At 38.7% G+C, this 13,972-nt stretch overlaps 1 protein-coding gene across 2 annotated transcripts in view; it reads left to right on the forward strand.

Moving 5' to 3' along the window:
• Positions 1-13,972, forward strand: part of b4galt2 (beta-1,4-galactosyltransferase 2) — a 210,090-nt gene that overhangs the window by 99,349 nt on the left and 96,769 nt on the right. For both annotated transcript variants that reach the window (XM_042497979.2, XM_088085669.1), the window contains exon 4: positions 2,885-3,001. In XM_042497979.2, the coding sequence (XP_042353913.1) occupies positions 2,885-3,001 (117 nt within the window). The remainder of the gene's footprint in view (positions 1-2,884; positions 3,002-13,972) is intronic.

Below are 13,972 nucleotides of genomic sequence, written 5' to 3' on the forward strand. Positions count from 1 at the left end.
ATTTTAATTTTTATCTATTTTTCATGTATGCTCTAAGTATTGGATTTAAGTCAGACAGGTAAACCAGTGTGGAATATTACTCTTTTTTCACAGTAAATGTGGCATCATATTAAGTCGTAGTCAAAGAGAGTATAGTCTAATTAAGTCTCTCTCCTCCATGTAACACTTCACTGCGGTCACGGTGCCCCCTTCCGCAGTGGAGATAGCACAAATCACCCATCACAATGCCTAACTATACAGAAACCAAGGTCAGTTTGCTGTCAGTCTTCATCTAAGTGCAAAATTACCATGAACTTACACGGTAAATTACAGCTCAACCTTGGACTGTTTGGACAGCTGAGAACGACTCACTTAAGGCACAGAGATGGAGGACGGCCTCAAGTCTGTCTCAAATCTGCGATGCCATTGAGAGCTCCCTCCTTGAGCTGCTTCATTCATAATGAATGAGAACCAACTTTATGTACACTGTGACATTAACGGGGGGATTTTCAAGGGAAATGATTTTCTGGTGCAGAACAGTTCACTGTAGGATGGAACAAAGCTCATTTGTGCATAATTACTCAAACAAACACTCTGCAGAGATGTAAAAGAGAAAGACTGTCTCGTAATCTTTGCCCGTGTCAACAGAAGAGTTTCAGATAATGCACCTTGACTGATTATAATTCTTTGTTTTCTTTAGTGGTGTTGACTTAATTATGCATCTCAGTAGTTCTCCAGCTGATAGAAATGTAACAATGTTTTATAGTAAATGTTCCCATAGCAGTAGTGGAAGACTATATTTCATTGAAAATAGCAATAACATAGTATAAAAATTTTCCATTAATACAATTTTATTCTGAAAAAGTTGGAGCAAATTTCTTGTCTTTAAACTATATTTGATTGAACAAAGGTCAAAACATATCTGCAAATGATCGCATTATGTTTTTATGTACATTTTACACAACATCCCAATTTTTTCGGAATTGGTGTTGTAGTAAAAGCTTTGCTTTCAAAATCTTACTGAGCAAAAGTACATAAATTTGAGCAAAAAAGTGTACTGACAGTATCAAAAATGAAAGTTCTCATAATGCAGAGTGTCTACCACCAATGTCATACTTGTATGTGATTGCATCATTATTATTGATGCATTATTTTTGTAAGCAGAAAATGTACCAGCCCAATGACCAGAATCAATGTTGGCATTGTACATTCCTGCAAACCACAGATACATTACATCTGTACATTATTATTTAGCAGATATGTTGAAACTTTATGTGTCTAACAACACTGTGGTTAATGTGTTGTTGTGTTCAGGCACAAAAAACACTTGGGTATGGTTAGGAAATCACCATGTTGTGGCTTAAAATAACCCGTTTTGTGGCACAATCCCACCTGGAAATGCAGCGATGTCTGACCTAAAAGCTTTTTGTGGCACTATCCCAGGAAGAAACACAGTTATGGGTTGCTAAAACCCCTCAGTTGGTAGCTTAAAAGCCACGGGAAACAAAGCAATGTCTCGCTAGAGTTTTTTGTTGTTTGTTGGTCTGGATAGCTTGGCAGACGTCTCACCAAGGTGACAGACCATCCACTATCCTCTCATCTTCTGATGACAAAGTCAGCTCAAACACTATTTTAGAAATCTTGATATGATACCAATGAAACGTACATATGTAACCTTACCTTAGTTTGTAGAAACGTACAATGTTTTATAGTAAATGTTCCCATAGCAGTAGTGGAAGACTATATTTCATTGAAAATAGCAATAACATAGTATAAAAATTTTCCATTAATACAATTTTATTCTGAAAAAGTTGGAGCAAATTTCTTGTCTTTAAACTATATTTGATTGAACAAAGGTCAAAACATATCTGCAAATGATCGCATTATGTTTTTATGTACATTTTACACAACATCCCAATTTTTTCGGAATTGGTGTTGTAGTAAAAGCTTTGCTTTCAAAATCTTACTGAGCAAAAGTACATAAATTTGAGCAAAAAAGTGTACTGACAGTATCAAAAATGAAAGTTCTCATAATGCAGAGTGTCTACCACCAATGTCATACTTGTATGTGATTGCATCATTATTATTGATGCATTATTTTTGTAAGCAGAACTTCGGTGTTGTAGTTGGTCATGGTGGAGCTATTTTTAAATGCTAAATGTACCAGCCCAATGACCAGAATCAATGTTGGCATTGTACATTCCTGCAAACCACAGATACATTACATCTGTACATTATTATTTAGCAGATATGTTGAAACTTTATGTGTCTAACAACACTGTGGTTAATGTGTTGTTGTGTTCAGGCACAAAAAACACTTGGGTATGGTTAGGAAATCACCATGTTGTGGCTTAAAATAACCCGTTTTGTGGCACAATCCCACCTGGAAATGCAGCGATGTCTGACCTAAAAGCTTTTTGTGGCAATATCCCAGGAAGAAACACAGTTATGGGTCGCTAAAACCTCTCAGTTGGTAGCTTAAAAGCCACTGGAAACAAAGCAATGTCTCGCTAGAGTTTTTTGTTGTTTGTTGGTCTGGATAGCTTGGCAGACGTCTCACCGGGGTGACAGACCATCCACTATCCTCTCATCTTCTGATGACAAAGTCAGCTCAAACACTATTTTAGAAATCTTGATATGATACCAATGAAACGTACATATGTAACCTTACCTTAGTTTGTAGAAACGTACAATGCCAACATTTTTCCTCCTGTGACTGGGCTGCGTATACTGTTTGTAATATAATACTAAATAAACAGAATAGGGTATAAAATGTAATATTTCCCTCTGAAATTTAGTGTCGGAGAAGTAAAAAAGCAGCATCAAATGAAGTACCTGAGTATAGAACTTTATTGTTCTGTTGAATACAAACAAAGTACCAACAGAAACTATCCCTGTTGTTTAGGTGGCCATCATCATCCCGTTTCGTCACAGAGAAAACCACCTAAAGTACTGGCTCCACTACCTCCATCCAATCCTCAGACGGCAGAAGATTGATTACGGCATCTACATAATCAACCAGGTAGGCCAGTTTTCTTTTTGTTCAGGTTTTCTTCTTGGTTTGTCAGAGACATAGACAGTCTATGGTCAAGCCTTAATAGTTGCCAGCAAAACATGAGTAGGCAAAATGGCTGTGGAGTCTCTGAGTCCAACCACAGCTCAACAAAGCAGACACCTAAAAGCAAAAGGACTTTTAAGTGTTCATGCCAAAATGGTTGTATTACAGAGTTGGTCATGTGTTGATATAAATACTGTGCATTGATTACGTACAATGATGAAATGTGGGTTTAATTTCATTGAACTTTGGTTTTTGGCTAAAGTGAGGCAGCCAAGTTTGTTTTGTTTTCAGGCTCTTTTGTATCAGTCAGCACCAAGCTTTCAGAAAACGTCGCACAAGAAGTTGACATGAGTACTATTTACAAGATGAAAACTCATAATTGCAATAACCTGATTTGACATGAATGCAGGATTAGTGCACTGGGGTCTCGCACATTCTCTGCACACCTGAATGACAGAATAAGTTGTTTACCAATGACTCCCAAAACAACATACATGACCGTAGGAGAGTATCAGCGAAATATGCATGTAATAAAGGTCGCAGCTTTAAAAACATGGTTAAACGGTTGCAGTTAAGCACCAAAACTACTTGGTTAGATTGAGAAAACAATCTTTAGTTTGGGGAAAAAGTAAATATGTTTGAATTGTTGATTTTTGATTTGTCATGATCCAGCTCATGATGGGAAATGGAAGCAACAAAAAACTTAGAAAAGCAGCCAATCCTAATAATCATAATCAGTTAACCTTTTTTTAATTTGGGAATTAATTAGCTGGGAACTAAAGAATCAGCTGATCAGATCAGGATCTCTTTTTTAGTTTGCAGAGAATTTGAAATAATTTTGTCACCCCCATCAGTGTTCAAAATCTACAGATTGAGGAAGTTTGAACATGAATTTCTGCTTTAAGATGGGATAAAAAAGAAGTTAATGGGCCAAAATATCTATAATGGTTACTTGCAAAGACCTCTGTATCACAGGACAAGAAAAAGGTTGCAGGAATATCTTGTTACAAATTACTATATGAGAAGAACAGACGTAGATTTATCAACTCCTGTTAAGTGCTCAGCGTTGCCACCATCAGGTATTTTAATTCAATAATATGCAGGAAAAAGTCTATTACTGAGACCAAGTCAGTTTGCAGGTGCTGAAACCCCTAAAGGCTGCCTTCCCTCCTCTCTCATCATCACTAACTGGTCTTCATTGACTGTTTTTTCCTCTGACAAAAACCCATCTGCAGCGAAAATCAGCAACATATTTACTTTCACTGCTCTCAGTTCAGCAGAGGCACAAGGAGCTTGATTTTCTAAGCAGTGTTGTTGAGAGTGTGTGTGGGGCTTCCACACTGCCTTGGGTGAGACTTCTTCTTCTTCTACATTATGTGTAATGAGCTCTCCTTTCTGCCCTTTCTCTCCCCTGTGGACCCCGCGCAACGCCTTAATCACTCCCCCTGTGGAACAGACCTTTGGTTCCGCCTGCCCTGCTGTGCTCTGCACTTGATATGGCAATGTTCCAGTGTCTCACTCTCTCACTTTTACATTTTTACACACACACACACACACACACACACACACACACACACACACACACACGTTTAGCTGTTAGGGAGGGTAAAGTTTGTGTAGAGCTTTTGTAGTGGGCACAACATTCGGAGAACTTCTTTAACTTAACCCTCCCTTTCCTTTCGTGTCTCTGAGAACGGGCTTACCTCATCTCTGAAGAAAGAGTACAAGAAAACACTTCACAAGCTCTGAGTTTCCAAACAGTTTGGCTTGCTCAAAGGTCTCGGCACATGCCGTGTAGTTTTAACCCCTTGAAAGCTGGAGCGACATCTCTTTTCTTGTGCTGCATTTCACAAGCATTTAACCCTTTGAATGAGAGCAAATTGGGGTGATTTCTTTAAAAACATGGGGTGGGGGGACTGGGGGAAAATGTCCAGGGTAAAAAGAAAAAAAGCAATGAAATAACTATATTCCTAATGATCTCGATAACATATTTAAAATTGTTAAAAAAATATTTTTTTAAATGCAGATACATCAATATAAGACTTATTTGCTTGTTGTTCGTGGCATCGGGCCCAAAAAACCAGTATCAGTCAGACTCTAGTTATATGTCATGATAGATAGTATATAGAGCACATTGCATACTGTACATCTAATGTACAGTGAATAAACCAGAGAAAACTACCAAGCAATTTAATAGATAAAAACAATAAAATTAACAAATAAAACACGTTAAACTTAACTTACAAACATAATGAGAAGGATTTTCTAAAATCTGGGTTCTGATTTAAAAGATGTTTCTAGTTCTGTAGACCAGAAATTGTCAGGCTGTCATTAAAATTACAATTGAAAACCTGGCAGTTTGGATATATTATGTAAAACAATTCTCTTCTTGCTTTTGTCCCTTTTCCAGAAAATCAAGGACAGTTTTGCAGTGTAGACTTTTGGCACAGGAGGTTAAATCCTCTGTCCTCCAGCTGACGGACAGTCGGCTCATTAAGCAGGCTGCCTCAGACTGTAGCTTGTGTTGTGTTTTTTTTTCTACCCACCAAAGTCTTTATGTAATGTCACACCACGAGATAATCTGATTTCACAGATGACAGCGACGTCAGTGGAGCTGCTGCTGTTGCATCTTCAGCTCTTTCACCTGCACTTCAAACAGATACTGATCCACTGCCTGGCTGTAATTATCTGGAAAACTGTCAAAATTTACTCCACTCTGTGATTCAGGGGTTGAGAGGGCTTTGTTTGAAGTGGAAATTATTCCCGTGTATTTTTAAATGTATTTGAACTTGTTGAGATTCTTAAAACCAGATATATGCTTTTGCATTGTGTAGTGGGGTTAATATCTACCTCCTGTTTTTGGATAATTTTGAACTGACCCAAAGTTATAAATACCACAGCTGGAGGCTTCTACTTCACTTCCACTACTAGTGATAATGACTGCAGAGTGTCTCTCTTTAAAACTCTTACAGTCTGTTTCCACAAAGGACTGACTCATCAGCAATGGCCTACGGGTAAAAAAAAAAAAAAAACTTTTGGTTTCTACTTGATGGAAATTTAAACTTAATACTAATTGGTAAGGAAGGACATCTTGAGGTTATACTTTTCTTTATTCAGCCGTTGATCATCTAATATTATCATTGTGTAATTTTGCTATTAGCTCCAATTCTGAGCCCTACTGCTGCACTTTTATTTCCAGGATTTGTGTTAGAATTGAGCTGTGGACATATGCTTCCCCCCCAATTAGCCTGAAAATGTAGGTAATTAGAAAACCATACAGTTGTTTCATGAGTCTGTTTGCCGTTAACTGGTGAACGGCACAAACTGGGTTATTTAAAAGAACCAATATTACAGCTTTAGCTGCAGGTGGTTTTGTGGATGCTGATGTTACATCAACAGGCTCTTTGCTGCTTAGAGTGGTGCTAACTTTAGCTTGCTGCTCATGGACTACATTTAGCAACATATGATTTGACTTTCGAAGCTCTGTTGTGTCATCTTCTGGCTCTGTTCGTGTTTTCTTTGTGTTTCCCTGTGGGAGCCAGGCCAGCATTATGGTAAAGTTTACTAGCCGCTGACAGAGAAAAGCGGGCAGGAGAGAATGGGATCAGGCGAGCGTCACATGGTGCCCCCTGTTTATTATCGGCCATTAAGAATCTGGCCAGAGAAAAGGCAAGAAAGAGTACCAGCAGCTTGTAAAAAGTGCCCTTGTAAAAGAAAAAGTCACAGTAAGCCAGAGAGTAAAATGTAGAAGTGTGGGTAGCATTCTGTGTCCTTTCTCTAAATTGTGTGCCCCCCTCTCAAAGTACTGTCTGAGGTTGCTGCGGGTCAATGAGCGCAGCACAGGCGGAGCTCTTCATTTATATCTTTCTCAGCAGCATTTTGTGGAGTCTGATTAGCAGGGGTGATAACTGTTCAGTCGATCCAATCAGAGCTGATCAGATTGATGGATGAGAGGAGCAGCTGCTGCAGAAGCAAAAGAAAGAAACTTTTTAGATCCAGCGAGTTAAGTTTTACTTTCACAGTGACTGGTGTTCTGCGGCTCCACCTGTTCTCAAGAGTATGCTCTGCGCTCCAAAAGTGTGGTATAATAAATAACCAAACAGTGTATACATTACAACAGCACTCCCAATGAATGCCCAGTTCCAAAAATAATAGAAATCAATTTGTTGCTCCAGGTATTGATATTGTGGAGGGCCACTACAAGTTAATGAATTTATGGGAAACCCTGTAGTGGCTTTTTTTTCTAATTGTGTTGACAGCTGATTGTACATTAAATCAGTTTTTATTTTTAGAAGATTGATGGCCCCCACTTTGCACCCTGAGGCATCCCTAAACATTTCCTTGAAAAAAATAAATAAACAATGACACTTATGCAGGGACATATATTAAAATAAATCCAGTGTTCTTTGCATGTTTTATATTTTGTTTACTGTTACTTTGTTTTAAATCCTCAATCCCATCTGTATTTTTTTGAGAGGTCACACAGGACACATGAATACTCAAACTGCCAGCCAAGCTGACAGGAAGTCCCGAAAACAGACAGTGATGGGGGACAACTACAAACAGGACAGACAAGCAGGCAGATTGAAAGGAGCCAGATCAAAGCGACAGAGGTGGGATTTTGATGACAAGAAGTCCTGATGGGCGATTAAACCTTTACACCTGCCGCCGCTTTCCGAGAGGACGGCAGAGAGTACCTTTCCATCGTGCTCGCTCGAGTGTTAAATGAGTGGAAGTCTGGAGCCTTTTAACACGGAGACACTGGAGGGGGATCGCAGAGGATTGGGGGGGGTAAGCGTTAATAATTTTCCCCCTGAAGTCTCCTCCTTGCTAACAGATAATGGCTGTCATGTCCTCAGAGTAAAAACAGTTGTTTTGTGGAAAGAAAGGTCCCTTGGAGATTAAAAGAAAAAAAAAAGTACAACCAAAGCCAGAGACAAATCCCCCTCTGAACCTAACTCCTCCCATCATCCCCCAATTATGTTTTCAAAGTGGCTGGTGTAGAAACGCTCTGTAGAACTTAAACATTATTTATATATAATGACAGTTGTAACTTTGGTGCCTTGAGATTTAATTCTAAGTGAACAAATACAAAAATATGAGAATGAATAGTCAACATATTTTCTGGGAATCCAAAGTTCACTTGCTCTCTTTTTTCTGGAGTTTTCAAGCATATTGTCTTCATTGATATCGTCTTCACTTTTTCATTTCCTGTCTCTCTTTATGAAGGTTTTCTTCATAGACCACCTTTGTTATCATGTGACAGAAATTTTATGACACCTCACTGTTCTGTATAAAAGGCACCATCTAGAAATGGGAGGACAGAGTTGTCTTGCCTTTAAGCCGGCAACGGCGGTAGTAACTGCACCAAAATGGTTTCTATGTTAACGACGTAGACATGCTTAAAACAGACGTTTGCTTAAAACATGAGTTAAAGGGGCAGTGTGTAGGATTTAGTGGCACCTAGTGGTGAGGAACGATTGCAACCAGTTCAGGAGGTTTTCACAAAGAGCCAAATGATCCCCAGAGGGCCCAGGTTAGTTTAACAGTAAAAATACTGCATAAAGCAGTTTTAAGTAAGAAAATCTGTGTTTTATGATGCTGTTCTGCTCGTCACAGAGTGGCTGCTAACTACAGCCGGAGTTTGGTTTGTCGATTCTGGGCTACTGTAGAAACATGGTGGACTGATGTAGATACAAACGATAAGGAAATAAAAGGTAACACAACGATTCTCATTTTCTGATGATTACACTTTAGAACAACATTTCTGCCAATATACCCTCCTACGTCCCCCATACTGGACCTTAAAATGATTTTTTTCTTCTCAAATGAGTTGCTAGGTCCTGCATTATGTTTGCTAGGGAATTAATCAATAAGGACAAAGGTCAGAGGTCAAGTTACAGTCTCAGCTACTAAAGAACACCATAAACTGCTCGTCATTTACGATTAAAACCGGCTGAACTCAAAAATTGCCTCAGGTTGAAAACTGCTCTCTCTGCTTGCTGCACCATCCCGCTGCCCTTGTTTTGCCTCGACCGGACATTTTTAAGCAGCTATCATCTCGCTCTGCAAAGTGGTGTTGCTGGTGAGGTACGGTGAGTAGGCGTTGCAGAGGGATCATGCGGAAAGTTATATAGCAACCTTGCTGTTCTGCCCTGCTGCTCCGTGTCCTCTCCGCCTGCCGAGGACCGGGGCCAATGTTTGTTTTGTTGGCCACCAGCTCATCATGTAAACTGGAGGAAAGCCCAGAGAGAGGCAGAGAGACGGAGAGGGACAGAACAAACAGAAAAAAGCAGGTGAGAAAGAGAGAGCGAGGGAGGTGAGTGACAGAAGTGATGAAGAAAGAAGAGCCATCTGCTGTTTATGATTTTTGTGGGAGCTTTAGGTCGATTCAAAGCTGGATATCGTTATTGATTTATTACATTTAATGCTCTGCAGCTACTGGGGGAGTCTGTAAGGCAAAAGTCACATAATATTCTGCCTTTTCTTGCTGTTTTAAAGAGATCTGCAGTGGTGGAAGAAGTGCAGCTCACATCTTCTCTCATATGTAAATGTCAGAATAGTTGGATTTCTATTGACTTTCAAAATGATTTGTATGATCATTCGAAAAATCATCATTTTAACCACATCCTTAATGTCATGAAACAGTTTCAGTTCGCCTCCAGTCAGCAAAACTGTGTGGTTAGGTTGAGGACAAATGTCACGATTTCACATTTAATGAGTACTTTTCTTCACTAACAGAACATGACATACCTCACATACGTACATCACAAGGGTAGCATGCAAAAACATCAACTTTGGTACGCAAACACCAGTGACCTAGGTGAAAATCCTGTGTTTGACCCATCCACGACCTCTTGCTCCCTCCTCCCCTGTGGGTAAACTTGTGGGTACTACATTTTTATGTAGTACCCACATGTTTACATACTACATAACATTTTAGTGCCTCAGTACCTTAGTGCATGTATACCTAAACTTTCCATCCTTCAGTATCTGGTGGCAACAGATATATTTGTTCCTTAAATCTTTGCCACCAAGTGTTAACAAAGTACACTTAACGTTAAACAAAGTGTGCATATTCTGGAAAAAAAAAATGCTGCTCAGGCTGTGATGTGGGGAAGTAGTTTTAATCTCTTTTTTTGTGGCATTTTTGCACCGGCTGAAAAGAGAGGACAAAAAGGAAAGCTGGATAAAATGCAACCTACTGACATCTGGTTTCAACTCACACAACACTGTAAGCTTCTGCTGCGCCGCTTGCTCCGCTAATCCACCAAGATATGACCCGCTACCCTCTTTCTCCTTCTGCCAACCCCTCCAACCCCTCTAACACACACACACACACACACACACACACACACACACACACACTCTGACTGTTCAGTAACTCCTCTGCATCTGTCGAGAGTTTTAGGCTGTGTTGTAGAGGAAGGAGAATCCAGTCAGCCTTTACAACTTGTTCTTTTCACTTTAGCTGCAGCAGCGTCCCACACTGAGTGAAAAGTGCATTTCTGTCTGTTTTTCTTTGGTTTTTATGAAGGTCACATTAAGGCAGACCATGCAGCTCATTTGGGATGCACCCACCTTTATTAGGCCGTCTTGAGTGTTTGCTCATTTCATCAAATGTAATGCCAACAACCTACACCAAAGCAAAAATACAACAAATGTCACTTGCCGTAAATTAATTTATGTATAATCATCACTTGATGGAGTTGCACCTTTTTTTCTTGTTTTGCCTTTAGTGTGAAACCTGCAAAACTTTTTTTTATTTAGTTTCAAACATAGGCGACGGCAGGGTGGGGCTTGGTTGAGCTACAGCTCAAATACCCCACCTTATCCCTACCATTGAACAACCAAGAAAAGTACCACATCAACTCAAAAAAAGAAAAGTAGACTGTCCGCATCTGTTGCTCTGGGTGTTACATTTGAAAAAGGAGTCAGTGATGAAGTAATCATCCGAACTTGTGTATTAAATCTGGTTGTTGAGAGGGCGGTATTACTTATATTGAGATTTTGACATTGATTTGAGCCTCGCCAGTATATGGATAAGCCCCATCTTTATACGGCCAAAAAAAATTTGTCTGCCGTCGCCACTTGTTTTTAAATCAACACCAACTCAGTTACGGGAGATGGTAGCTACACTATCTGATCAGTGCCGAGCCATGAGCTGCCAAATAAAATAAAGACAAACTGGTGTCATTTAACACAAACTTAGTTAACAGGGTATCAGTAAGAACTGCAGATAAGGATTTTTTTTTACCATAAATAAGGAAATGAATGACTTTTGTGCCAGGTGTGCCAAAAAACTTTATTATGAAAAATAACTGAACTTTTTTAATGTCATTCAGCACTTCAATGCACTGTCTTTGAATGATCACAAATTTGACACTTTTTTTGAAACAATCTTAACCTTTTGACATCTTAAAAAAAACACTCAAAAAGTTTTTTTTACGAAATATAATATACAGTATATCATAATTCACTCTAATATCTAATTTATACTGCTGTGAAAACATCAACAAATCTCTCCTTCAAACAACTGTACCTATTCAAGTTCCTCACCCAAAACTACATTTTTAAATTGAAAACATCGTGAGAATGTTATAGTTTCTCCTCACCCAATACTAATTTTTACTGAATGGTGCTTGAATGCATCATGATGTAACTCGATGAAACCTCTATTAGCTGTTAGTTCTGGTCATTGACTATTAACAGCTAATGTTAACCAGCTTTCCTCCTGCCATTTTCAATACAGATTCTTTGTTCACAGTGTAGCGCCATGAGGGGAAAAATAGGCTGAGTCTTGTTATGCGACTTTAGTGAGTTTAGTGCGTCCTTTAGTCCCAAGACACTGAGACATACCTGTAAGCCTGCTCAAAACTGACATGACACAACAGAAAAAAAACGGTCATTGGTGAAAATAATCTTATTTGCTGGAAAAATAATCACATAAAATGATCAAACATATTTTGTTTCATCATGTTATACTGCAACTCTTAGACTTTTGTAAAATAATAGCATGACATAACCACATAATCATACAATAAATTCATCTCAGAATCAGTCTTTGCAAAAATGCAATTCTGAAATGTACTTTTCCAGACGTCTGCAGATCAGTTTCATAAGACCGGCTTATGTGAAGAAGCCTGTGAAGATTACTTTAAGAGTGTAAGGACATCACAGTGCCATGGTGCATGAAATGAGTGACCCTATAGCAAAGCACGCTACATCTGTCTTTGTATTTGTGGAGTGGGATTTTCAGTTTGATATATGGAAATACTGCAGTAAGAAAGTCCAGGCACCAACATAGAATATTCAGTGCATTGTAGTCTTTATCTTTTGTGGTTATAAGCATTTTTGTATTCAGGTGATGGACAGAACAAAGACTATTTAATTATAACATTCATTATTTTCTTATCTGCTCGGAGAGGGTGCTGCCTGGGTGAGATATTTAGACAAACCTCTTAACAGAAAGAGAACGCTGTGCCAGACCTTTTGTTTTTTCTCTCGTTCAGTCTCAATTTCTCTTTGTTTCACTTTCACCACCACTCCATGCATGGTTAATGCTCTTTCTATCTTCTGCTACCAGAAATTGAAAATGTTAAAAAAAAGAAAAGAAAATGAGGGAGTTTTTGTGCACTTGACCATGGAATAGGATATTGATCTGATGAGCAACAGCTCTGTTTCTTTCCTCTTCCTTGCCCCCTTTTCAACTTTATGTTTGAGTGTTTACCAGAGCGTTGTTACTGTTTTGTAGAGGAACTGTACAGTAATATAATGCTCTCGTTCACTCCGCACCCTCAGACCCCATCGAGTCCCAGGTGCAAAGTGCTTGATATGATTGCACTGGCCTGTACTATGATGAATTATAGATTTAGTTGCAAACCCTCTCCTCTCCTCTCCTCTCCTCTCCTCTCCTCTCCTCTCCTCTCCTCTCCTCCTGAGATGCCAGCATGACTTCAGGTCCAGATAAACCGTTTACACCACCTGCAGTGGATCATAGTGAGATAAAAACAGTGTGACCTTTTTAAATCCCAATCTCCTAAAATGGTTATCTGACTTTGTTAACCTTTATAAACAGTAAACGTTGAGGCCCAGAGACTCTGTACAGATTTGGTTCTTACCTTAGTTAGTAACTTGGATCTTTATTTTGAACATGGCAATGTAGAGTTTCATAAAACAGGTAACACTGCATTTCTCTCTTTTTGTAAACACCATTGAGGATGCATTTGTTTAATTTAAATTAACTTTGTTGGACTTGTTACCGGACAAAAACCGCCCAGGGCTTATGTTCAGTGTGACCACCAAATTTTGACCTAAAGTTTGATCTTAGGAGTCATTTTTGGCCACGCAGAACAGCAGGTTAAAATGTGTAGTATGAGTCAATACAATGTACAAGAGAGTGAAAATATATGCAGTGTCTGCTATTTAATGCAGATCCACTCCATAGAAACTGTTAGTTTAACCCCTTGAAACCTGAACTGATTGCCTTGATCTTAGTCAGTTATCTAAGTTAATAAGCAACTTCACAAAAATTACCCAAAAGTATTTGTTTGTAAATAATTCCAAGAAAATTACTTGATAAGATTGCTAATCTTGCTAAGATACAAAAAATAATTGACTTTTAATATATAATGATTAATTATTATAATTTTAAAAATATTTTTCTCTAATTTTCTTGTAACTTTTTCCCATTCCTTTCAAATTTTTTGGGCCATTTCTTATCAAGTTGCTCATCGCCTTCTTCCAAAGTTTTTGAAAGAAATCAAGCCAATTTGCTCAGGTATCAAAGAATAAAACTCAGTCAATTTGGCAGCTGATCAGCCACAATAATGACAGATAAATAACAGAAGACCTGTCACACAAATTTGATAAGCCCAGTACACACAAGCACATACACACACATCTTTTTAAAGTGCTGATGCTCCTCGCAATAAA

This window comes from Plectropomus leopardus, chromosome 12 (assembly GCF_026936395.1).
Source record: "Plectropomus leopardus strain MGB_pleo_1.0 chromosome 12, ASM2693639v1, whole genome shotgun sequence".
NCBI classification, from domain to species: Eukaryota; Metazoa; Chordata; class Actinopteri; order Perciformes; family Serranidae; genus Plectropomus; species Plectropomus leopardus.